Raw genomic sequence first — 19,157 nt, 5'->3', positions numbered from 1 at the left:
AAGAATCAAGGGTGCCGTGATGGTCCGGAGTAGTTTTTATTCTTTTTTTATTTTTGTGCAGAGAACTGTCCACTCGCAATTTATACACTTAAAGTTTGCTACATATTTTGAATAACAACAGTCAAATGATAATACAGCCGCGATCTAAATGCCATTCGCGACATTTCCTTCCAAGACGATAGCTGCGTCAGCGGGCAACACAACCTCATCTCGTCCTACGATGGAACTGGAATGGTAAAAATGGAAATCCACTCGTTTAAGCTTGAAAGTAATTGGTGAGTCAATTGATCGAACAACCTTACCCATCTATGTAGTCGGTTTGCATCGACGAGGTAATCACCTCAAAGGCGGATGGAAGTCCTTGAAACACCGACGACAGTTTAACGGTTTCGGTGGTTTTGTTGAAGTTAAGCACGGCAATAATTGTGCTCGCTCCTTCCAGGTGCCGTTTAATCACGATTATGTTATCGCCTACCAACTGCATTTCCATCGTTCCTTCGCGCAGTGTGCGCTGTTTGCGGAGCCGAACGAGAGCTTTGAATATTTTCACGTGCGAGCGTGGCGCAGCTTTCTGCGCTTTGTAGTTGAGGGTTTTGTAGTTGGACGCGACCGGTAGCCAGGTGGTGCGGTTGGTTGAGAAACCGGCACTAACCGAATCGTCCCACTGGAACGGTGTTCGCACCGGGTCGCGGCTGTACAGCAGATAGTCCTTGGGGTTCGAATTGCACGCTGCCGGATCGATGGTGTCCTTCCAGGAGATGAAGACATCCTCCATTGCTAGCTCGTCGCCATTGTACGTGACAGCAACTCCCGGCAGCACGTTCAGCGCTATCTGGTAAAGATCTGCCCGTGCAACACCCAGGCGCGACGAGACTCGTTTGTTGTCGTGATTGCCAAGCTAAACGGATCAAAATAAGAGGGAAAAAACGGTATGAGAAAGGCAGAATCGTGCGGTACCCGGGTCGATCGGGTGTACATACCACCCAGTTGGAAAATCTATTCTCTGGCACCACGTCCAGCCAACGCTTGATGTTGTCGTAAAACTGTTGTCCCGTCGTATCCTTGAACGTATTGCTAAGGACCTCGAAGTTGAACGGAATGTGTGCTCCTTCCGAAACTTCATTGCCAAATAGCCGGATAATGTTCAGTAGGGGCGTGTAAGCCTCCGCCATCAGGACGATATCCTCGGATTGTGTCTGTTGCTTGAAGTCATCCACCACCTTTCTCCACTGGTACATCATGTCGAACGTTTCATCTAGATTCTGTGTGTGCTGGTGAACCAAGTACGTCGGATTGTCTGGGTCGTCCGTTTCGCCGCTTTTCTCCTCGTCCGGATACACGCCATTAACGGGCAGCGATTCAAAAAGATACGGCACGGCATCGATGCGGAATCCATGGACGCCTTTGCCAAGCCAGAACGTCATCACATCTTTCATTTCTTGTACTAGCGCGGGATTGCGATAGTTCAGATCGGGCTGCTTAACCAGGAACTGGTGGAGATAGTACTCCTTCCGCACGTCGTTCCACTCCCAGGCTGAACCACGGAAGACACTCACCCAGTTCGAAGGAGGCACGCGCGTCCCGTTAGCCAGCGTCTTACCCGGGTGCCACACATAGTAATCGCTGTAGGTGGGATCCTTCTGGACGGACTTTAGAAACCACTCACTTTCATCGCTGCTGTGGTTCGGAACAAAGTCCAGGATTAGCTTGAGCCCCTCTGCATTACAAGCGGTCGCCAGCGCTTCCAGGTCAGCAATTGTTCCAAACTCCGAATGAATGTCGCGGAAATCGGCAATATCGTAGCCAAAGTCGGCCATCGGTGACTTGAAGATCGGCGACAGCCATATTGCATCGATGCCGAGCTCGCGTCGCAGGTACGGAACTTTTTCCATTATGCCGCGCAAATCTCCGACTCCATCGCCGTCACTGTCTTTGAACGATCGTGGATAGATCTGATAAAAGTTGGCATGCTGCCACCAGTGTTCGTCGGCCAGCAGCGATGGCACGATCAAAAGCACACCTAGAAGAATCACCGTGGACCACATTGTCACGACCACGCGCTGCGTTGGGCGGGGGAACAACTATGCTTCCCGGCCATACGGCAGCTGCTATTTTTATAGGCGTTTTACATTCGTTCCCTTCGCGCTCGCCCTGAAGCCACCGGTAGTTGATCTTTTTGATGATGATGAGTATTTGCTGTTTGATGCACAAACTAAACAATGCCTATGCAAACCGGCATGCGAGATAGAAATGAATCGCTAAACGCGATGACTTGAACGATGTTTGCTGATTGATAAGACACAATCACACACACAGTTCAGTGTTGTTTTTCCGGACACTCACGAGGCGACAAATTGATCATTTTTTATACCTACTAACGGCATTGAAGGGGTCACCGGGGGTGGCATTGTTTCTTGACTTCAATGGTTGCACTTGCCACCTAAAGTGCAGTACAGTGAGTGATTCGATTTTGTATTCTTTAAACTCAATGCTATCAATGAGCTACAAATTATTATATCGTTTCGAATGTATCATTTTTATTATGACAGTTTCCAAAAGATAACAAATTCTTGTTTGTTTCGAACACTTCTACCTCCTTTATACTGCATAACCTTCATACATTTCTCGAGATTCCGATAACATCTACTTCCATCTAATGACGAACAATGAGAACCCTTAAAGATTTATCTGCTTCGAAAAGGCTTTAGCTAGCCATTCACCATAACACATAAGATGGTTAAGAATTAATAATATCGCATATGAATAACCGATATTTGGATTTGGGCCGGTCTGGTGGTACAGTCGTCAACGACAACGACTTTAACAACATGCCCGTCATGGGTTCAAACCCCGAATGGATCGTGCCCCCTCCCCTCCCTCATTCGCGTAGAACCTTGACTTGACTATCCTGCGATGTGTACAGATCAGTAAGTCACTGAAAGCCATGCCCAGGAGTGTGGTACAGGCAGGCGGAAGAGATAAGACAATCCGGCCAATGGACCATTCAAACTCAAACTAATTTCCTTTGATGCCGTACATGTTAGCTGGATCATACATTTCTCAAAGCTTATATAGGATTTATAGTATTTCAAAACATGTGATAAAATACAATTACATATTATGAAGGATATTCTTTTTTTATTTTTTCACTGCTACACTTTTAAGCGAATTTTGTGCTTACGCCTTAAACAATTGCACACCCACCAACATACAAAAAGCACCGATCAATACATAAAGCTGCTGCGCCAATCGAATTGCATGGTTAGCCAAAACCACGGCTTCGTAAGGCTGTAAAAGAATGTTGTTTGTTGCGACCGATTCTCTAAAAAATAAACGATAGATGTAGTGCAGGTCAAAGAAATTGGGTGAGGTTTGGCTTACCCGGTGATATGATTTGACGATACGCTTACCACGCGAAACACAAGCTCGTTCGGCAAACTGTTGTCCAGTTTTGTAGCATCAATTATTTCGCTCTTGGAGCCAATGTTTGCCAGCACGACATATGTTCGTTTGTCGTTGGGGAAAGAACGCAGTATAGCGTACACATTTTCGCCAAGTACCAGTGACTTAAACGATCCCCAGATAAGCGTGTTTGTGCCGCGTAAGTTCATCAGCTCCTTGAACACCTTTATATGACTGTTTTGGGCTGATTCTTGTTGTGTTTTTACGTTCACCAGCGGATAATCGGTAGCTAGCGGAAGCCACGGTTTTACAGAAGCGTTCGTAAAACCTGCGTTTGCAGTAGAATCCCACTGGAACGGTGTTCTGGCTGGGTCGCGTGTACCTTCCTGATACGTCTCTTCGGTCAGCTGGCATGCAGCTGGATCTTGAGTGTCCGCCCACGAGATATCAACGTCATGCATTCCAATTTCTTCTCCCTGGTAAGTGACCGTTATGCCGGGTAAGGTGAGCTCGATCATAGCCATTATGTCTACCATATGATCTCCACCCATTCGTGACGAAACACGACGTTTGTCGTGATTACCAAGCTGGTAGGAAACGAGGAAACGGTTTTTTTTTATTATCTGGTCAGGTTACAACAAACCAGTAGGAAGAAATCCACTACTTACCACCCAGTTGGGCGTGTGGCCAGGAGGAATGATATCCAGCCACGAGTTAATAACCGTCTGAAAATCGGATGCTTTAGAATTTTGATCCAGCCGCATGATTAACTGGAAGTTGAACGGCATTTGCGATCCTTGCCGGTTGTTACTGTCGTTGAAGTACGTTTTTACAACATCCAACGAGGACCATGCCTCGGTCATGAGCACTTTGGTGGTGGTATTGTGCTCTTGTTTGTACTGATCCATCAATTCCCGCCATTGATACACCATGTCAACGGTTTCCGGTTGATCGAGCGTATAAATGTGGGAAAGGTAGTTCTGACTTAACGGATCGGTGGAATGACCGCTAACAGGTTCGTCCGGGAAACCCACCGTCTCGAACAGCCACGGGACCGCATCAATACGGAAGCCGTCGACGCCCTGGTCCAACCAGAAGCGCAACACATCCTTCATAGCCTGCACCACGGCCGGGTTGCGGTAGTTCAGATCGGGCTGCTTCTTGTGAAACTGGTGCAGATAAAATTGCTTTCTCTCGTCATTCCATTCCCACGCCGAACCGTACCATGCTGCAACCTTTTTAAAGCAGAAAGCAGAGTTTTGTAAATCAAAAGAACGACTTCGATACGGCATCAAGCGGCAAAGCGAAGCTTTTTTACATATTCCTTCTTTCTTACCCAGTTGTTTGGAGGGTCGCGTTCCGTGCCCGGTTTGGGATCCTGCCACACGTAATAGTCTTCGTACCCACTTACTCGCTGAACGCTTTTCTTGAACCACTCATGCTCGTCGCTCGAATGGTTAGGCACGAAGTCGAGGATGATGCGTAATTGCAGTTTTTTCGCTTCTTCCACCAGCTGCTTAAAGTCAGCCAACGTTCCAAAGCTCGGATGAATGTCCATAAAGTTGGAGATATCATACCCAAAGTCGGCCATCGGCGAAGGGTAGATCGGGGAAAGCCAAAATGCAGTCATACCGAGTGACTTCAGATACGGCAACCGACTTTTGATGCCATTAAGATCGCCTATTCCATCGCCGTTACTATCTTGAAACGATCGCGGATAGATTTGATAGAAGCTCGCACTTTCCCACCAATCCTTCTGGGCGGTCACAGTAGACCAGCCCAACAGTAGTAAAGCTAGCCAGTAGTAGAGGGCCATACTGGCACACAGTTCAGACGTAGTTAGGTGCACACAATTCAACAAACTGCTGTCGGTGTTTCAAAACCATAGTTGTATATATAGGTACACCTACTACCGTTATCGAGCGGATCTTATAATCGCGAAAAGCGTTGATTACTAGTTTCCTATTTGCAAACCTCTCGACAATGGCTCTCGAGGGGACACAGAATCACACGGTCGTGTTCGCATGTAGTATTTTCCCTTTTCGATGATTCCTATTGGACATTGAAGGTAAGAAAGGTTTCAAAACACCTCTTCCAGCATGTCAGTCCGCGTGCGTCTAAGGCATTCGTGCGTCTTGATACACAAACACACTCATCGCATTGCATTTGGGGTACAAAGCATACAATCGCATCACGATCGCTTTCCATGCTTTGTGTACGACGGGAAAGACGAGTGAGCAGCGTGAGCTGCACTCGTTATGCGGTTCTAAAAATAGCTAACCACATGATTCGGGTAATAATCTTATCTCCCTTCGGGCACACATAATACGGGTGCTGCTAAGAAATGTGATCGTGTTCTCTCTTCAGTCTGTCTCGGCACTCGGCTGCGGTGCGATGAGAAATAAACTGTCTGCCGTATATAGTGTTTTGTTTGTGTTTTGGCTAGGTTTAGGAAACTTCCTAGCCCGAAGTGCACAACATGATAAAAGAAATGATAACGGGTGGTGGAAATCAGCTGTATTCTATCAAATCTATCCGCGATCGTTCATGGATAGCAATGGTGATGGTATAGGCGATTTGTGTGGCATCACGTCACGGTTAGGTTATTTGGATCTTCACAACATAACCGGGTTCTGGCTATCACCAATATTCGCATCGCCGATGGCTGATTTTGGTTACGACATATCGGATTACTACAAAATTCAACCAGAGTATGGCACCATGGCGGATTTCGACGCAATGTTAAAGAAGGCTAACGATTTGAATATGGAGGTAATTTTGGACTTCGTGCCCAATCACACCAGCGATGAGCACGAATGGTTTAAAAAATCCGAGCTGAGAGTGCCCGGTTTTGAAGATTTTTACATCTGGCATCCTGGACGACCGAATCCAAACGATACCAACGGTCAACCCCTCGCACCGTGCAACTGGGTTAGCTTTTTCCGCGGCAGTGCCTGGCAGTGGAGCAAGACACGCAAGGAGTATTACCTGCATCAATTCTCGGTGAAGCAACCGGATCTAAACTACCGCAATCCAGCCGTGGTGGAAGCAATGAAAGACGTAATGCGATTTTGGCTGGGACGCGGCGTAGCAGGGTTTCGCATTGATGCGGTGCCGACCTTGTTCGAAGTAGCGCCTGATGCCGATGGCCAGTACCCGGATGAGCCGCTGAGTGGAAACACCAATGACCCGGACGACCCTGGCTATCTGGTGCACATCTATACACAGGATCGAAACGAAACGCTTGATATGGTTTATCAGTGGCGTGCCGTTCTGGACGAGTTCCAGCAGCAATACGGCGTACGGGAACGTATTATTATGGCGGAAACATACTCGCCTATTGATATCGTTATGAAGTATTACGGCAATGAAACCGTGCCTGGAGCACAAATTCCGTTCAATTTTCATTTCATAACCGATCTCAATAAAGATTCTACGGCACAGGATTTTCTGAATACTATCAACTACTGGATCGACCATATGCCTCCGATGGACTCTGTCGTTCCAAATTGGGTGGTAGGTCTAATAGCATGTACGAAGCATGTATTACATTTAATCTCGAATGCAACTTGTATCCATTTTAGCTTGGAAACCACGACCAACACCGTGTAGCTAGTCGATTTGGCGAAGATATGATAGATTCCATGAATATGATTATGCTTTCGCTGCCGGGTGTTGCCGTTACTTACAATGTACGCATTAACAGATATGTGCCATCAGCTCGAAACCAAAGCATCTAAAACTGCATATACTTTTAGGGTGAAGAGATAGGTATGGACGACGTATGGATATCGTACAATGACACTGTAGATCCAGCGGCTTGTAATGCGGGCCCAGATCGTTACCAGTATACTACACGCGATCCGGAGCGGACACCTTTCCAGTGGGATTCGTCTAAGAATGCTGGCTTCTCGACAGCAAACCATACATGGCTCCCAGTTTCACCGAACTACACACTAGTGAATGTAGAAAAGCAGCTTGTAGAATATGAACATAGCCACCTTCACGTTTATCGTAGTTTGGTTAGAATGAAGCAGATAGTTTCATATATTCCGCATACCTTAGCTACATTTGTGCAAGAGAATGTACTAATCATCTTGCGGCAGGCCAATATAGGTGGTACGTTAAGCTCTGTCTACACAATTGCAAACATTGGAAATCAGCAGCCAACAATCAATCTGACTCTGTATGAACCGTCCCTGAAAGTAGGCTTGCTTGCGATTTTGAGTGTCAATTCTGTTCATGAGAAAAATGAACCAGTGCTAATGGATAGCATAGTTGTGGGACCGAAGGAATCGTTCGTTCTAGTGGCATACCATATTCAGCCGGAAGTTGTACAAATCTAGTAAATGGCTCATTGTTTTAAACAGCATTGGCATACCTTTACTCTTTCGGATTATCATTAGCTTGCTAGACTCGTTCATTTTGAATCGCTGATATATATATTTTTTATTCGCGCATTTCATTACATAGGTTAGTAATGAGAAAAATAAAGAAACGGCACCACGTGTACCGTCTTTCCTCGAAACGTCGAATAAATAATGTGAATAAGTAAAGTAAAAAGACACTCATGATTTAATATCCCAAAAGCTGCCCTTTGGTTAGCAGGCTGAGGCGCGTGTGTCTTCTTGGGAGGGAGTTAAGCCAATCATTTCGATACTGACTTTCCTGGACCTTTCGAATGAGAAAATAAGTGAATTGTATGAAAAACAAAATCAAAACAAAATAATAAAACGATGTTGAAAGAAACAATGAAAGAACAGAGAGCGTCATTGACACTCAACGGAATGAAATGGATGCTTTCGGTAGCAGGCCGTAAGACCATTGTAAAGCAACAAGAAATCATCTATAACTGACCATAAAAATAGCCCTTTAAGTTGACTTAGGTAAAATTTTTAAACCACGACTTACCGGAACCTTTAAGGCTCTTCGATTTGGCTGGTTTTTTACGCAGATCTAGCCCACCAACGATATCCCGGCATGTGTCTGTAGCCATTGCTTCGTCGGACTCTACTGCTTGAGTTTTTATCGCTTTTTTCAAATTGGCAATCTGAAACAGAAAGGATGGTAATTTACTTTTCGAACGTATCCTTCCATCGCTCCCACCCTTTCAAACGCACCTCTTGATCGATCGATTCCTTGTGCTTTATACGTTTCTGCTTTTCAGTGTTGGCTCGATTAATTTGGGTCTCAAGACAGAGCAGAATGGTTTCGCACGAATCACTCCATTCTTGCAGGGTGGAGGCAATTTCCTTCACATCACCCTTGCGGATGTCTCGTCCAATGGCGTAATCTACTTCCAGCTGCTTATTTTTCTGGTCCAGCTTGCCATGAATCACATCGGCGTAAATTGCTTCGATGATTAGATCCTCCAGCACTCGTACATTTTTAATGTCCAGCTCATCGAGCAGCTCGTTGTACGGAATGCATTTGCTTTTAATCGCCAAAGATACCACCGTCAGGTGTTGCAGCTTCTTTTGCATTGCCGGGGAAAGCTGTATAAGTTTCGTCTGATTCTCTAGATACTGCCGATATGTTCCATAGGCAAACAGATTCAGTGTGTTGTAGTAGTTAGCGTGTGGACCATTTTGTAGCTAAAAGGCAATCATCAGGTACAGTAGTAAAATAAATCAACAAACACAATCCTCCTTCCATTATTGCTTACCTCTTCAATGTTGGGCATGGCCAACAGTTCTCCAAAAACGTGAACTCCCGGTGCTTCCAGTACCTGTTTGATCAATTCCGTACAGGCCGCACCTTTGGCTCCTTTAGCGAGCAAAACGTATTGCTCTATTGGATTGTGCGCTGAGTACTGCTGACGGGCCGGAGAGTCGGTTTCAAAATTCGATAATTCTGGAGTCATGGTGCTAGTTGTGGTTTTTCTTCCAAACGACCTGTTATATTTGTTAATGCTTGGAGAAAATGGTTTGGAAACATCGATTGACATTTACGAGCTGCAGATACAGTCTGTTCCCGAGATACGCGATTCTCGACTTACGCGGATTCAGAGATACGCGGTTTTCAAAATTTTACAGATCAAGTGTCAAATCAGAACAATTTGCTCCCAATGCAGTATAAATTGCATTTTTGTTAATAAATTTAATCCACTTGCAAGCGAAAAATATCATAATGTGCTACACAAATCGTATAAAATAAATGATAAAGTGTATAAAAGTATTAAATTGAATAAAAATACCGAGTAACCAATTGTATTTTGGTCTAAAACTGCGAAATTAGACTTACGCGGATTTCTCGGGAACGCACAAAGCGCGTAACTCGGGAGCAGACTGATATTCGTTTATATTAGCTAATTTAAATTTGGAAATAATAAAACTGTGGCATTCACTGGTAAAATATACACAATTTTATGAAATACCTCAGAAATAAGCACTTTGATTCAGCTACTGTAATATGTAATATTTTCATTTATTTTACGATGAACTTTGCCAGATAATGATGTGGGCAAGTTTTGCAATACACGGTGTAGATCAGATCAGCGGAACGGAAACGTCAAAATGGCAACGCCACAGAAATAAACAAACAAGTGCGGCAACGAGATTGCCACAAGCAATCGCGAAATAGCACATTTAAAACAAAGTTAATTCCTCGCAATCGAATTAAAATAAGTACCAAATAGCGTCTTAAAACATTAGACACCATTTTTATACAATTAACAAACAAAGATCGGTCTGGTTTGTGGTGTCAAGTTTGGAAACCGAATAACCGGTCATCATAACCTCAAGTTTGGCAGGCACGCGCGCTTCACATTGGCAACAGAATGTCGGGAATATTGTTCGAAGATATTTTCAATGTGAAAGACATGGACCCAGAAGGGAAAAAATTTGATCGAGTTAGCCGGCTTCACTGTGAATCCGAATCGTTCAAAATGGATCTCATATTGGACATCAACTCGTGGCTTTACCCTCTGGAACTGGGAGACAAATTTCGCCTCGTTCTGGCAACGACTCTGCACGAAGATGGAACAGCAGGTAAGTGGGTTGGAAGGGGCGAGAAATGCATACGTACAACTACAGAAAATATTGTTGTGGAAAGTCTTACCTACCATTGTATTTGAACATCGTTTCTTTCACAGCCAGCATGGAGTACAACGCTGCAGAAATAGAAGGATCGCGTGCCGACAGTTTCGAGTACGTAATGTTCGGCAAAGTTTACAGGATTGAAGGTGACGATTCACAGACCGAGTCTTCCAATCGGCTGTCGGCGTACGTTTCGTTTGGTGGTCTGTTGATGCGATTGCAGGGAGATGCCAACAATCTACATGGATTTGAAATTGATCAACACATGTTTTTGCTAATGAAGAAGCTGGCGTTTTAGTTTGTATTCGTACCTGAGTACACTTAACAAGGAACAAACGTGAGTTGAGTTTATCTACTTTATTTTACCCCGGTTCATGATGATCACTATTGCTGGAATGCTTTTGAAAGTCGTATCCATAAAAAAATGTTTAGTGCAACACTTATTGTCATCACTAGAATCACCAGTGTCGTACAAATGAGACTGAAATTAATAATCAGAAATGCTATTAGGCATTTGTGCATTTGATTTTTCGTGATTTCAAAAACTTACCACAACCAAGAACTATGTTGGATTTCGGAAATTTGGGATGAATCCATTGGTAGAGGAGCAACGGTTATTTCATGCATGCAAAGCATACTGAGGATCAGATATCTGTTACCAAATCTGGGTATTTCAGTTGTGCTAGTTGTTAAGCGATCTCTGAACAGAGATATACAAGAAACATGAAACTCAGCAAAATTAGACGATTACATGTTAAATAGAAATTTTATTCAATTAATATCGCAAAAATTCTTCATAAAAAGCTTCCTTTGAATCGCGGATTCAATAAATTAGCAATCTGCTGAGATTAATACCAGATCTCTGTTTGTGATTGTAGGCCCACCTTCGAGGTAGGCGCGTTACATGCTTCGTTTTATACGGAATAGTATTAGGTGTTTGTATAGATGGGAGCAAATATCTGTATGCGTAATAGCTGGCACGTTTTTGGTAGTGAGGTGGTGTTCCATTTTCAGGTAGCATCTTCTATGTTGTGTGTTGTAACATTTGCAAACACGCTCAATTGTCGCTTAGCTTTTTAAAGCCATCTTTAATGGAATCCTTAATCTTAGATCCAGTGTCCTTTATTACATCGGAAGCGGACTCATCGACGTGAATAACTCCATAGTAAACGGCTACGGCAATGGCGATAGCGAAAAGAATGCAACTGAAATGAGAAGTGGTTTACAAACGCAATTTATAATTCTATATTTTTGCTATTACTGCATGCATCTTTGTGATAGTGTGGTGATTCATGATTCGCGTAACTCCGTAGTCTACTCCGTAGTCTGTGTTTCTTTGTTGGCTGTTTGCTGTCGTTGTGTGGGTTTGAGATCGTAGGAAATAACATACAGTGTGCCTCAATCGGAAAACTATACAAATCTAGTTTGAATTATTTTGAACTAGACAAAACTTTATTGAATCGTACGGTTTTCCAATTGAGGCACTGTATCAGTGTTACCGTGTGAGAAGCGTAACATATTCTGACTCCGCTGGGGAATTTCCTTTTCATACGTTTGTTTGCAATTAAAAGTTGAGTCTATTTTTCTATTTCATGGACACATTTCCCACGTTTTATTTGCACATGATGTAATTTGCTTGTGCACAAAAACTCAATTAACTTTGTTCAACAAGAATAACCTTGAGTTGAAACGAGGGAGTGGGAGAAGAGCCGTGCAAAAGTGTACACTACACTCACGTTTTGCTTTCACAATATAAGATTTCAAGCGGAAGAGCAAAACATGCTTGTAAAAACGGAAATCATTTTTATGTTAGTAATCGACGGTAAACTTTCGGTTAAAGCCTTTTCCTCTGATTTATATGACATTGTTCTGGAATGAAGTTGCTCATTTGGATGATCGATGGCTATGGCGTACGAAAGGAAAGTACTGATTTCTATTCACTTGTTTGAAACCCGATACAACAACAAACTTGATTATTTACCAGACAATAATTGTTCCACAGTGACACATTTTTGCAACTCCTTTCCCTACGGCTTGCAAAACTTTTCGAAGAACCTTTAGAAAACACGTCTTGCGATCTCGACCAATGAGCCTTGTAATGAATGCCAATGTTTATGCGACCACGATCGCACTCAAACGTGTCTGATGCTTCACCACTACACAAGCAATTGGTATATGCCAGAACTAGTGTTGGGAAAACAAAGTTAAAATAAAGGAACGGAACGGAACTAAAGAATCGATCCAGAGTTAATACGACAAACGATAATCCGTGGGGGTGGGAGGGGGGGGGGGGGTGGATGGATGGATGGTTGGTGACGAGCATGTTGTTAAGACGTATGATTTGACGAGTGAATCACGAGACCGACTAATTATTTTAATTTCACTAATTATTTTAAACAAATTGTTGCTTCGAATCGGATGGCCAAATATTGGAATCATGCCAATCAATTCGAATCAATGAAAATATTATCGACTCCTCCAACCTTCAAGCCCCAATCTCTTCCAATCCCTTCTTAAATCCCCTTGTTAAGTATAACAGATATTAAAATTGCATCATAATACTAAATGCTGCACCATTTCCTGTTTCGCTTACCGCGATTTGTATAAACGATGAGCGACGAAGTGCGATAAATATTCTTGTGAGCGTGTGAGAGAGCGAAAGCAACACAGATTGTGTCCCAACAGCCGGCCCAAACCGGTTTTTTAAAAGAACGGAACGCACGAACGAAAGCACCTTACTAACAATATTGAAGCGGCAAAGAACGGAGCGGAACGGAAAGAACGGGAAAAAACGAAATGAACGAAACAAACGAAAGGAACGAAATGAATGGAACGAAACGGAAGGAACATTTTGAAAGGAACGGAACGGAAGGAACGGAAAGGAAAGAAAAGAACTTTTTTACTAGGTTCGAACCGGAACGGCCAACACTAGTCGGAACGCTTCAAGCCATTATCGCACCTTTTTAATTCAATATACGGTATGGAAGAGGGTATGAGTAATTTTCACCCCAGCAACACCCTTCCCTATAATGCGCTTGCTGCGTGATATTTCCTCTTTACACAGTGATCGTAAAGCAAATCGAAAGAGAAATAACTTTCTTTATAGCAAATGGAGTTCAAATATGATAATTTGTGAACTTGTATCCATAACATAGATGTATTTAACATGTCTAGTTGTACATCTAGCTCAAAATAATTATGGACATACCTGTCCTTGAACTGTTAACCAGCCCACTGTCCAAATCAGTTAGCACGCAAGCAACGCGATATCCTTCACCACTTTTGCTCTACAGGTAGCCGGGGTTAAAAAAAGACCATTGAACCTTGATGGCATCCTACATCGAGGATAAGCTCCTTCCTTGTGTGAGTGCGGTAGCATACTTTACTGAAAACTAAGGTCATGTTTTGTGGGACATTTGAAAGAAACCTGGCGTAAACTTCAATGTCTGTATTGGGCGTACTAAGCTCTCAGTGTGCAGTGTGAAAACGTATAACGACAAACAAATACATACTATTGGTTCAGTTGTTTTGAATGAATCATACAGAATGGCGAACCAACAGAATGTGAATTGTGTCAGTCACCGAATGGAAATAATAACGCAAGGACCGGAGATGGAATTTAAATTTGGTAAACTTACCACGACATTGAAGCACCTTCGAATGAAGAGCGGAGCAGTGGTAATTGTTCCTGAGCAAATTTATGTATCTATCATGCTTGTTATGTTTCTCTGGATGGCTCTGCAGCGATGAATAATACGTTTGCTGGTCGTACTGACCATTTCATGCATAGACGATTAAAGCACTTATGTTTTGTACGATTGCGTAGCTTAATTGCTGTAGGCCACTATCGTTGGCTTACAATGGTAGTTAACCCTTTTTTCGGGTGTGCATAGCGTATAGTTATGGAGAGATTCACAATGTGATGTAAAAACTTTAAAATTATGATGTACCCATAGAATATGGAAAGGAACTATTGGAACTTGTCCTTAATGCTATCTTTTATAGAATCGCCAGTTTTATGCACGAAGTCCGATACATTCGGAGCTGTATCGTCCACGTTCAGCAGTCCGAAGTAAATTCCTAATGCGACAGCTGCAGCGATCAGTATGAAGACGAACAGCAGCGATATGAACATGCTCATAGCGCATTGGCAGCAACTGTTAAAATAGAAAAGAAAATTAAATGTATCTTTTAATAAACCATTACAATTATAATGCATGTACGTAATATGGTATATGGGTTTCAAATTTGACCGAGTTGACACATGCATTTGGGAATAGAAAGCAATGATTTGATTTGAGCAATGACTTCGCTTATGAGCTCCGCGATAAGAAGGTTCATATTCCTATTGTCATGGGAGCTTTAGTCTGTTTTATAGAAAACGCAAAGTAATAAATTAAGGGAAAAGCTATGATAAAGACGCCAATTTTTGAGTATGGATAGATGCTGCGCAACAAATGTGTGTGAAATGTGAGAAACTATTTCTTACCAGCAGACACATGTTCCAGCGATGCATTTGCACATTTTGTATGCGGAATTGTTTTGGCACTGTTGTTTAAGGGGAAATAATTTAAACTTTATCAACAATAATGTTTACAAGGTTATGAAAATGGAGCCTATTGGTGTAGCAGCCTTTGTGAAAAATAAACATGGACAGAATTACGATTGACAGACGGTAGCTGTAACCATCTGTCAAACAAGTAACGGTGCTGGCTCAAGCGAAGCATTATAATGTTAGCTAATACAACAACCTATGCAACAATCGCTCGTCCCTCATCGCACCGTTTGAAAGGCCTTTTAATTGGCTGCGTATGTGTGAGTAATATTTTAAGAACAGTGTACTGTGTGTATGTGTGTGTTGTGAAGCAGCATACATCGGTGTATTTATACCATACACTAACACATCTATTTAAAGGGGCGGGAATGCAAACAAATGTATGTCTGCAGCACGTTTCGTTTCTTTCAAAACATTTTTCTTTGCGGGGTTTTCGCACTTTTAATATCATCCTAATTTCCGAAAAGTTTGATGGTATAATATCTCACGTATGATATATGTACATGTATGCTGTTCAAATTCAACATCACTCGGATAATGTCCGCTCGTTCGCATTTTTTGCATACATGTACCGTGCGAATAGGCAAAGCACACGTGACCGATTATTTGCCGTCTAAAATGTTTTGAAGAGTGATAGTGCGTGCTCAATTATCTGTTAAAAAAGCTTGCGGGAAGCACATTTGATTAGACAGGCGAAATTTAACTAAAACAAACCACTAAATGAAACGCACTAACACACATGAATGAAGTGGCGTCTGTGTTTCCTTGAACTCAGTGTGTATTATAGAGAATTATTGCGAATTTCGATTTAAAATAACAATCAAAGATATATCTGATAATATATCTGAGTAGTTACGCATCAATTTGTGTAATGCAAGTGTTAAGTTTCATATTTACACGCATCACAAACTGTATCGAAATAAAGATCTCGCTTCACCCTTTCCGAAAAACTTACTTTCACTCCAGTTTGCCCTTTGGAAGTGGTTGAAATCGCGACAAGAAAAATAATTTGAATGAAATTCGCCATCCCACATCGGAAGCAAGTGCGCGCCGTTATCATCGTCACGAGCAAGGTATTGCCCCGACCGACAGCGACGGAAAGTCTTGAATCACCGCCAAGCGAAGCGAGAACGACAAGCAAGCAGCGTTTTACGCCGGCAGGGAGAGGCAGCACGAGACAAAGACGAACCACGCCGGTAATTGCCCATGCGCACGGGCTAAGCGTGGTTTGGCGGTGTGATGATCTTGAAAAAAAAAACGTCCTACTGTTTCTTTGCAACAATAATGGACGGCTGCGAAGCATGAGCTTTCTGAGCCGAAAAGGGAGTCACAATTCCTTTTGGGAACCGACCTCACATTGGTACCGCCAATATGCGAGACATTTTCTGCGACGCAATAAGGTTTTCTTGTGTGAATTGGCGAATGTTTCTTTTTGCTCAAATTTGATTGGCTTTGATTATCACAGAAATAGACCCATTTCATCCCCTCCTGAACTTGTCCAATGAGTGCTAGTTCACGTGCACATTGAAAGCTTGTAGCGCACACTTTCAAATCTCACCGCATGATAGCTCAAACACTAGCGCACGGTACGCGCACACCTTCAAGTGAACCGACGGGCACATCAGCGCACAGCTGGCACCCCCCGAGATAACCTCATCATCACTTATCGCTCACGAAAGTTGCAAATCATCTTATTTTTCCGTTCCATTTTTATTCATATTCATATACTTGACATTCAATTGTACAACAATCATCAAATGCCACGTGTTTCGCTATCCTAACGAGATATTATTTGATAAAATAACCCGTATGGAACTGTCCTGTAGGATAACCGGAAAACGAATCAATTAATAAAATACCCATTCTGGATTTTAAATCTCATATGAACCGGTCCGAAGGAGGTGCATCTGAAGTGTGCTAATTTGTTTCATAAAGGAAACCCTTAACGCTTAGTTGGTATGACTCCGAGAAACTTAGACTCCTTTGGACCCCTGTCGTCTTTTAAACCATACTACGGCGCACTAGCCGCAAACAGTAAATAAGCTCACCGTAACATTTGATCCCCTGGATCGCTGAAATCGCCGCTAGGATCACCTGATAAGACATACTGTTTCGAAAGTGGTAGTAAGTTTCTTCCTCTTTTCGGTTATATCAAGGCCCAGTCCATCAAGATGCAATATGACGTAGCTGTGTTAAAGAAGTGCAACACTTCAGTATTTTATTCAATTACTTATTATCTATTGTTGGCATCTTCCAGCTCCTAATACCTTATCACAGCAGGTTTATCAAGAACGAATCTGCCATTAAAAAAAACATCTTGCTTGTAATCAGTATGGCTAACATCACTTGTCCAATCGCATCGTAGCGATCGATCGCTAATCTATCGGTGATCCAGTTTTTAAATGTAAAAGTGACAACGCTTTATGAAACCGTTGTCAGCAATCGCTCCAGGGACAGAGAAAGCTTCACTGTGTTCAGTTCTCCATCAAGTCGAGAATGGATTATATGCACTGTTGTTTCTTTCCTCACAATGCGTCCGGAATGCTTCAACAAAAAATGCCACCGCCCTCGTTCTGGATGACGTACTCGCGGACGTACTGCACCTGATCCTTACTCAATCCCAGCAGATCGGCCTCATCTTCAAACTGCTTCAGTCCGGATACGCCGATGAGATATCCGTTCAATCGAGCCGCCACGTGTGACGTATGCAGCAAGTCCGGCGTGAGTCCGATGCCCTTGGCCAGATCGGTGTGGCCCTGCAGGCGGTACTTTTGATGGTAGCTGAATGAGGAACACAGAACGAATATGCCAAACATCGTGAGTATCTCGTGATTGCACAGAAGGCCAGTGTATGATGAGCAAGGGGAAGTGTTAGACGAATAGACGTGGTAGTGCGTTAAAATGCGGTGAATCTCTACCGTAGTGGTGGTGTTTTCGCGCTTTAAATGCGAACACAGCTTGTTTAATGTTGGTGAAGCCTGTCGCGACGTCGCCATAGAAACTGAGCTGCGACAGTGAACTTGTGAGATCTACTTGCGGCACACGCCTCAAGTGTACGACCCTGAAAGTTGAACGATCTTTCGCGTTCGGCAAGAGATACTCACTTTTCGGCAGGATAGAATGGACCGGCTGGTGCAATTTCGGTGATGATCTGCTCCGGAGCACGCTTCACCTGCTCCTCTGCCCGGCTCGCTTCCGCAATTTGCCGTTGTTGCTCGTTATGATACAAAATCAGCGACATGTACTGGCGCTTCATGCGAGTGGTCAGACCGTACTCGTGGTTGTTCCAAAACAAATCCAACAGATCGTTGTAACTGATCGTTTGAGGATCATAATCAATTTCGATGACTTCCGTGTGATCTCCCCTGTAGAAAACAAGACACAGCAAACACACGGGCGCAACCATTAGAGCTGTCGGTCTCATCGACGCACTATGCACAGGCAAGAAATACGTACATCTTCTTATAGGCCGGCGACTCGGTAGAGCCTCCCGCATAGCCTACACGTGTCCGCAGAACTCCCTTGGTGGCGCCAAAGAGCGAGTCACATCCCCAAAAGCACCCCATTCCGAAGGTGGCCTTCTCAAAAGGCGTGTCGATCTGATGCAGCGGCTGCTGGGGGATATTTTCCAGCCTTCCAGCTTGATCGTGAGCGTGTTCCTAGAGGGGCAAAGCGTCAAAGGAAAGATTAAGCATCCACCATCGATGCAGCAGTCTTCAGCTCGCTTCTACTTACTGTAGCTACCATGTTGATGGTTTTGACCAAATTAGCAGCGATCGCTGGGATAAATAACGCGTGTATGATAGTGTTCTCTCGCAGCTGTCTGAACGATTGTGACGATCGCTCGGCACAAGCAGTGACTTAGGTTTGATGCTGCGGTTTCTCGCGCGCCAGATTTATATACATCCCCCACCCCGCTCGGGGTGAAAACAAACCGGTCCGCATGTAATACTCACACAACTAACTGGTTCGTTTCGCGATAAAGCATTCGATGTAGCTACACAACTTGTCGTTATTATATGAGTTTGAATGTATTGTGCACGAACATTCAACGATATTTGTAGCCAGAGTTACATTTTTTAGTTTTCAATTAGATAGCTTCTACAGACGAGAGGCAGATACAGGCAAGATGATAAAAATAACCAAGCAGGTAACCCAGTTTT

The 19,157-nt window shown here is 43.4% G+C and overlaps 6 protein-coding genes across 6 annotated transcripts; 2 read left to right on the top strand and 4 right to left on the bottom strand.

Moving 5' to 3' along the window:
• Nucleotides 1-5: 5 nt before the first annotated feature.
• On the bottom strand, nucleotides 6-2,093 carry LOC120955164 (probable maltase). Its single transcript, XM_040375735.2, has 3 exons — nucleotides 981-2,093; nucleotides 303-898; nucleotides 6-226 (listed from the first exon to the last, which is right to left on the bottom strand). The coding sequence occupies exons 1-3, from the start codon at nucleotides 2,043-2,045 to the stop codon at nucleotides 145-147; spliced, it is 1,743 nt and encodes a 580-aa protein (XP_040231669.2). The 5' UTR covers nucleotides 2,046-2,093; the 3' UTR covers nucleotides 6-144.
• A 1,023-nt stretch (nucleotides 2,094-3,116) lies between these two features.
• On the bottom strand, nucleotides 3,117-5,282 carry LOC120959679 (maltase A3-like). The gene is made up of 4 exons (XM_040383271.2): nucleotides 4,739-5,282; nucleotides 4,071-4,637; nucleotides 3,382-3,989; nucleotides 3,117-3,322 (listed from the first exon to the last, which is right to left on the bottom strand). Exons 1-4 carry the CDS (start codon nucleotides 5,216-5,218, stop codon nucleotides 3,178-3,180), a joined length of 1,800 nt encoding a protein of 599 aa, XP_040239205.2. The 5' UTR covers nucleotides 5,219-5,282; the 3' UTR covers nucleotides 3,117-3,177.
• A 95-nt stretch (nucleotides 5,283-5,377) lies between these two features.
• LOC120959678 (maltase A3-like) lies at nucleotides 5,378-7,774 on the top strand. Its single transcript, XM_040383270.2, has 3 exons — nucleotides 5,378-6,918; nucleotides 6,987-7,094; nucleotides 7,161-7,774. The coding sequence occupies exons 1-3, from the start codon at nucleotides 5,797-5,799 to the stop codon at nucleotides 7,746-7,748; spliced, it is 1,818 nt and encodes a 605-aa protein (XP_040239204.2). The 5' UTR covers nucleotides 5,378-5,796; the 3' UTR covers nucleotides 7,749-7,774.
• A 51-nt stretch (nucleotides 7,775-7,825) lies between these two features.
• LOC120959680 (COP9 signalosome complex subunit 7) lies at nucleotides 7,826-9,337 on the bottom strand. Its single transcript, XM_040383272.2, has 4 exons — nucleotides 9,068-9,337; nucleotides 8,523-8,996; nucleotides 8,314-8,452; nucleotides 7,826-8,076 (listed from the first exon to the last, which is right to left on the bottom strand). The coding sequence occupies exons 1-4, from the start codon at nucleotides 9,263-9,265 to the stop codon at nucleotides 8,051-8,053; spliced, it is 837 nt and encodes a 278-aa protein (XP_040239206.2). The 5' UTR covers nucleotides 9,266-9,337; the 3' UTR covers nucleotides 7,826-8,050.
• A 570-nt stretch (nucleotides 9,338-9,907) lies between these two features.
• On the top strand, nucleotides 9,908-10,780 carry LOC125907295 (DNA-directed RNA polymerases I, II, and III subunit RPABC3). Its single transcript, XM_049608854.1, has 2 exons — nucleotides 9,908-10,391; nucleotides 10,496-10,780. The coding sequence occupies exons 1-2, from the start codon at nucleotides 10,181-10,183 to the stop codon at nucleotides 10,735-10,737; spliced, it is 453 nt and encodes a 150-aa protein (XP_049464811.1). The 5' UTR covers nucleotides 9,908-10,180; the 3' UTR covers nucleotides 10,738-10,780.
• Nucleotides 10,781-17,178: 6,398 nt separating this feature from the next.
• Nucleotides 17,179-18,881, bottom strand: LOC120959683 (peptide methionine sulfoxide reductase-like). Its single transcript, XM_049608853.1, has 4 exons — nucleotides 18,730-18,881; nucleotides 18,451-18,653; nucleotides 18,099-18,359; nucleotides 17,179-17,775 (listed from the first exon to the last, which is right to left on the bottom strand). The coding sequence occupies exons 1-4, from the start codon at nucleotides 18,739-18,741 to the stop codon at nucleotides 17,541-17,543; spliced, it is 711 nt and encodes a 236-aa protein (XP_049464810.1). The 5' UTR covers nucleotides 18,742-18,881; the 3' UTR covers nucleotides 17,179-17,540.
• Nucleotides 18,882-19,157: the final 276 nt, after the last annotated feature.

The sequence above is a fragment of the Anopheles coluzzii genome, chromosome 3, assembly GCF_943734685.1.
Source record: "Anopheles coluzzii chromosome 3, AcolN3, whole genome shotgun sequence".
Taxonomy (NCBI): Eukaryota; Metazoa; Arthropoda; class Insecta; order Diptera; family Culicidae; genus Anopheles; species Anopheles coluzzii.
The sequence above is the reverse complement of the archived record's forward strand: the minus strand, read 5'-3'. Positions and strand labels throughout refer to the sequence as shown.

Bases quoted from the DNA above. Each gene is read 5' to 3' on its own strand.
- LOC125907295 (XM_049608854.1), top strand. From the start codon at position 10,181: ATGTCGGGAATATTGTTCGAAGATATTTTCAATGTGAAAGACATGGAC. The intron at 10,392-10,495 runs GTAAGTGGGTTG...TTTCTTTCACAG, and splicing joins GCACGAAGATGGAACAGCAG to CCAGCATGGAGTACAACGCT.
- LOC120959678 (XM_040383270.2), top strand. From the start codon at position 5,797: ATGAGAAATAAACTGTCTGCCGTATATAGTGTTTTGTTTGTGTTTTGG. The intron at 6,919-6,986 runs GTAGGTCTAATA...TATCCATTTTAG, and splicing joins CTGTCGTTCCAAATTGGGTG to CTTGGAAACCACGACCAACA. The intron at 7,095-7,160 runs GTACGCATTAAC...ATATACTTTTAG, and splicing joins GTGTTGCCGTTACTTACAAT to GGTGAAGAGATAGGTATGGA.
- LOC120955164 (XM_040375735.2), bottom strand. From the start codon at position 2,045: ATGTGGTCCACGGTGATTCTTCTAGGTGTGCTTTTGATCGTGCCATCG. The intron at 899-980 runs GTATGTACACCC...TGATCCGTTTAG, and splicing joins ATAGATTTTCCAACTGGGTG to CTTGGCAATCACGACAACAA. The intron at 227-302 runs GTAAGGTTGTTC...TTACCATTCCAG, and splicing joins CAAACCGACTACATAGATGG to TTCCATCGTAGGACGAGATG.
- LOC120959680 (XM_040383272.2), bottom strand. From the start codon at position 9,265: ATGACTCCAGAATTATCGAATTTTGAAACCGACTCTCCGGCCCGTCAG. The intron at 8,997-9,067 runs GTAAGCAATAAT...ATTGCCTTTTAG, and splicing joins CCATGCCCAACATTGAAGAG to CTACAAAATGGTCCACACGC. The intron at 8,077-8,313 runs GTAAGTCGTGGT...CTCATTCGAAAG, and splicing joins GAAGAGCCTTAAAGGTTCCG to GTCCAGGAAAGTCAGTATCG.
- LOC120959683 (XM_049608853.1), bottom strand. The intron at 18,360-18,450 runs GTACGTATTTCT...TGTTTTCTACAG, and splicing joins TCGCCGGCCTATAAGAAGAT to GGGAGATCACACGGAAGTCA. The intron at 17,776-18,098 runs GTGAGTATCTCT...TTCCTCATTCAG, and splicing joins CCATTCTATCCTGCCGAAAA to CTACCATCAAAAGTACCGCC.
- LOC120959679 (XM_040383271.2), bottom strand. From the start codon at position 5,218: ATGGCCCTCTACTACTGGCTAGCTTTACTACTGTTGGGCTGGTCTACT. The intron at 3,990-4,070 runs GTAAGTAGTGGA...GTTTCCTACCAG, and splicing joins GCCACACGCCCAACTGGGTG to CTTGGTAATCACGACAAACG. The intron at 3,323-3,381 runs GTAAGCCAAACC...TTTATTTTTTAG, and splicing joins TCGTCAAATCATATCACCGG to AGAATCGGTCGCAACAAACA.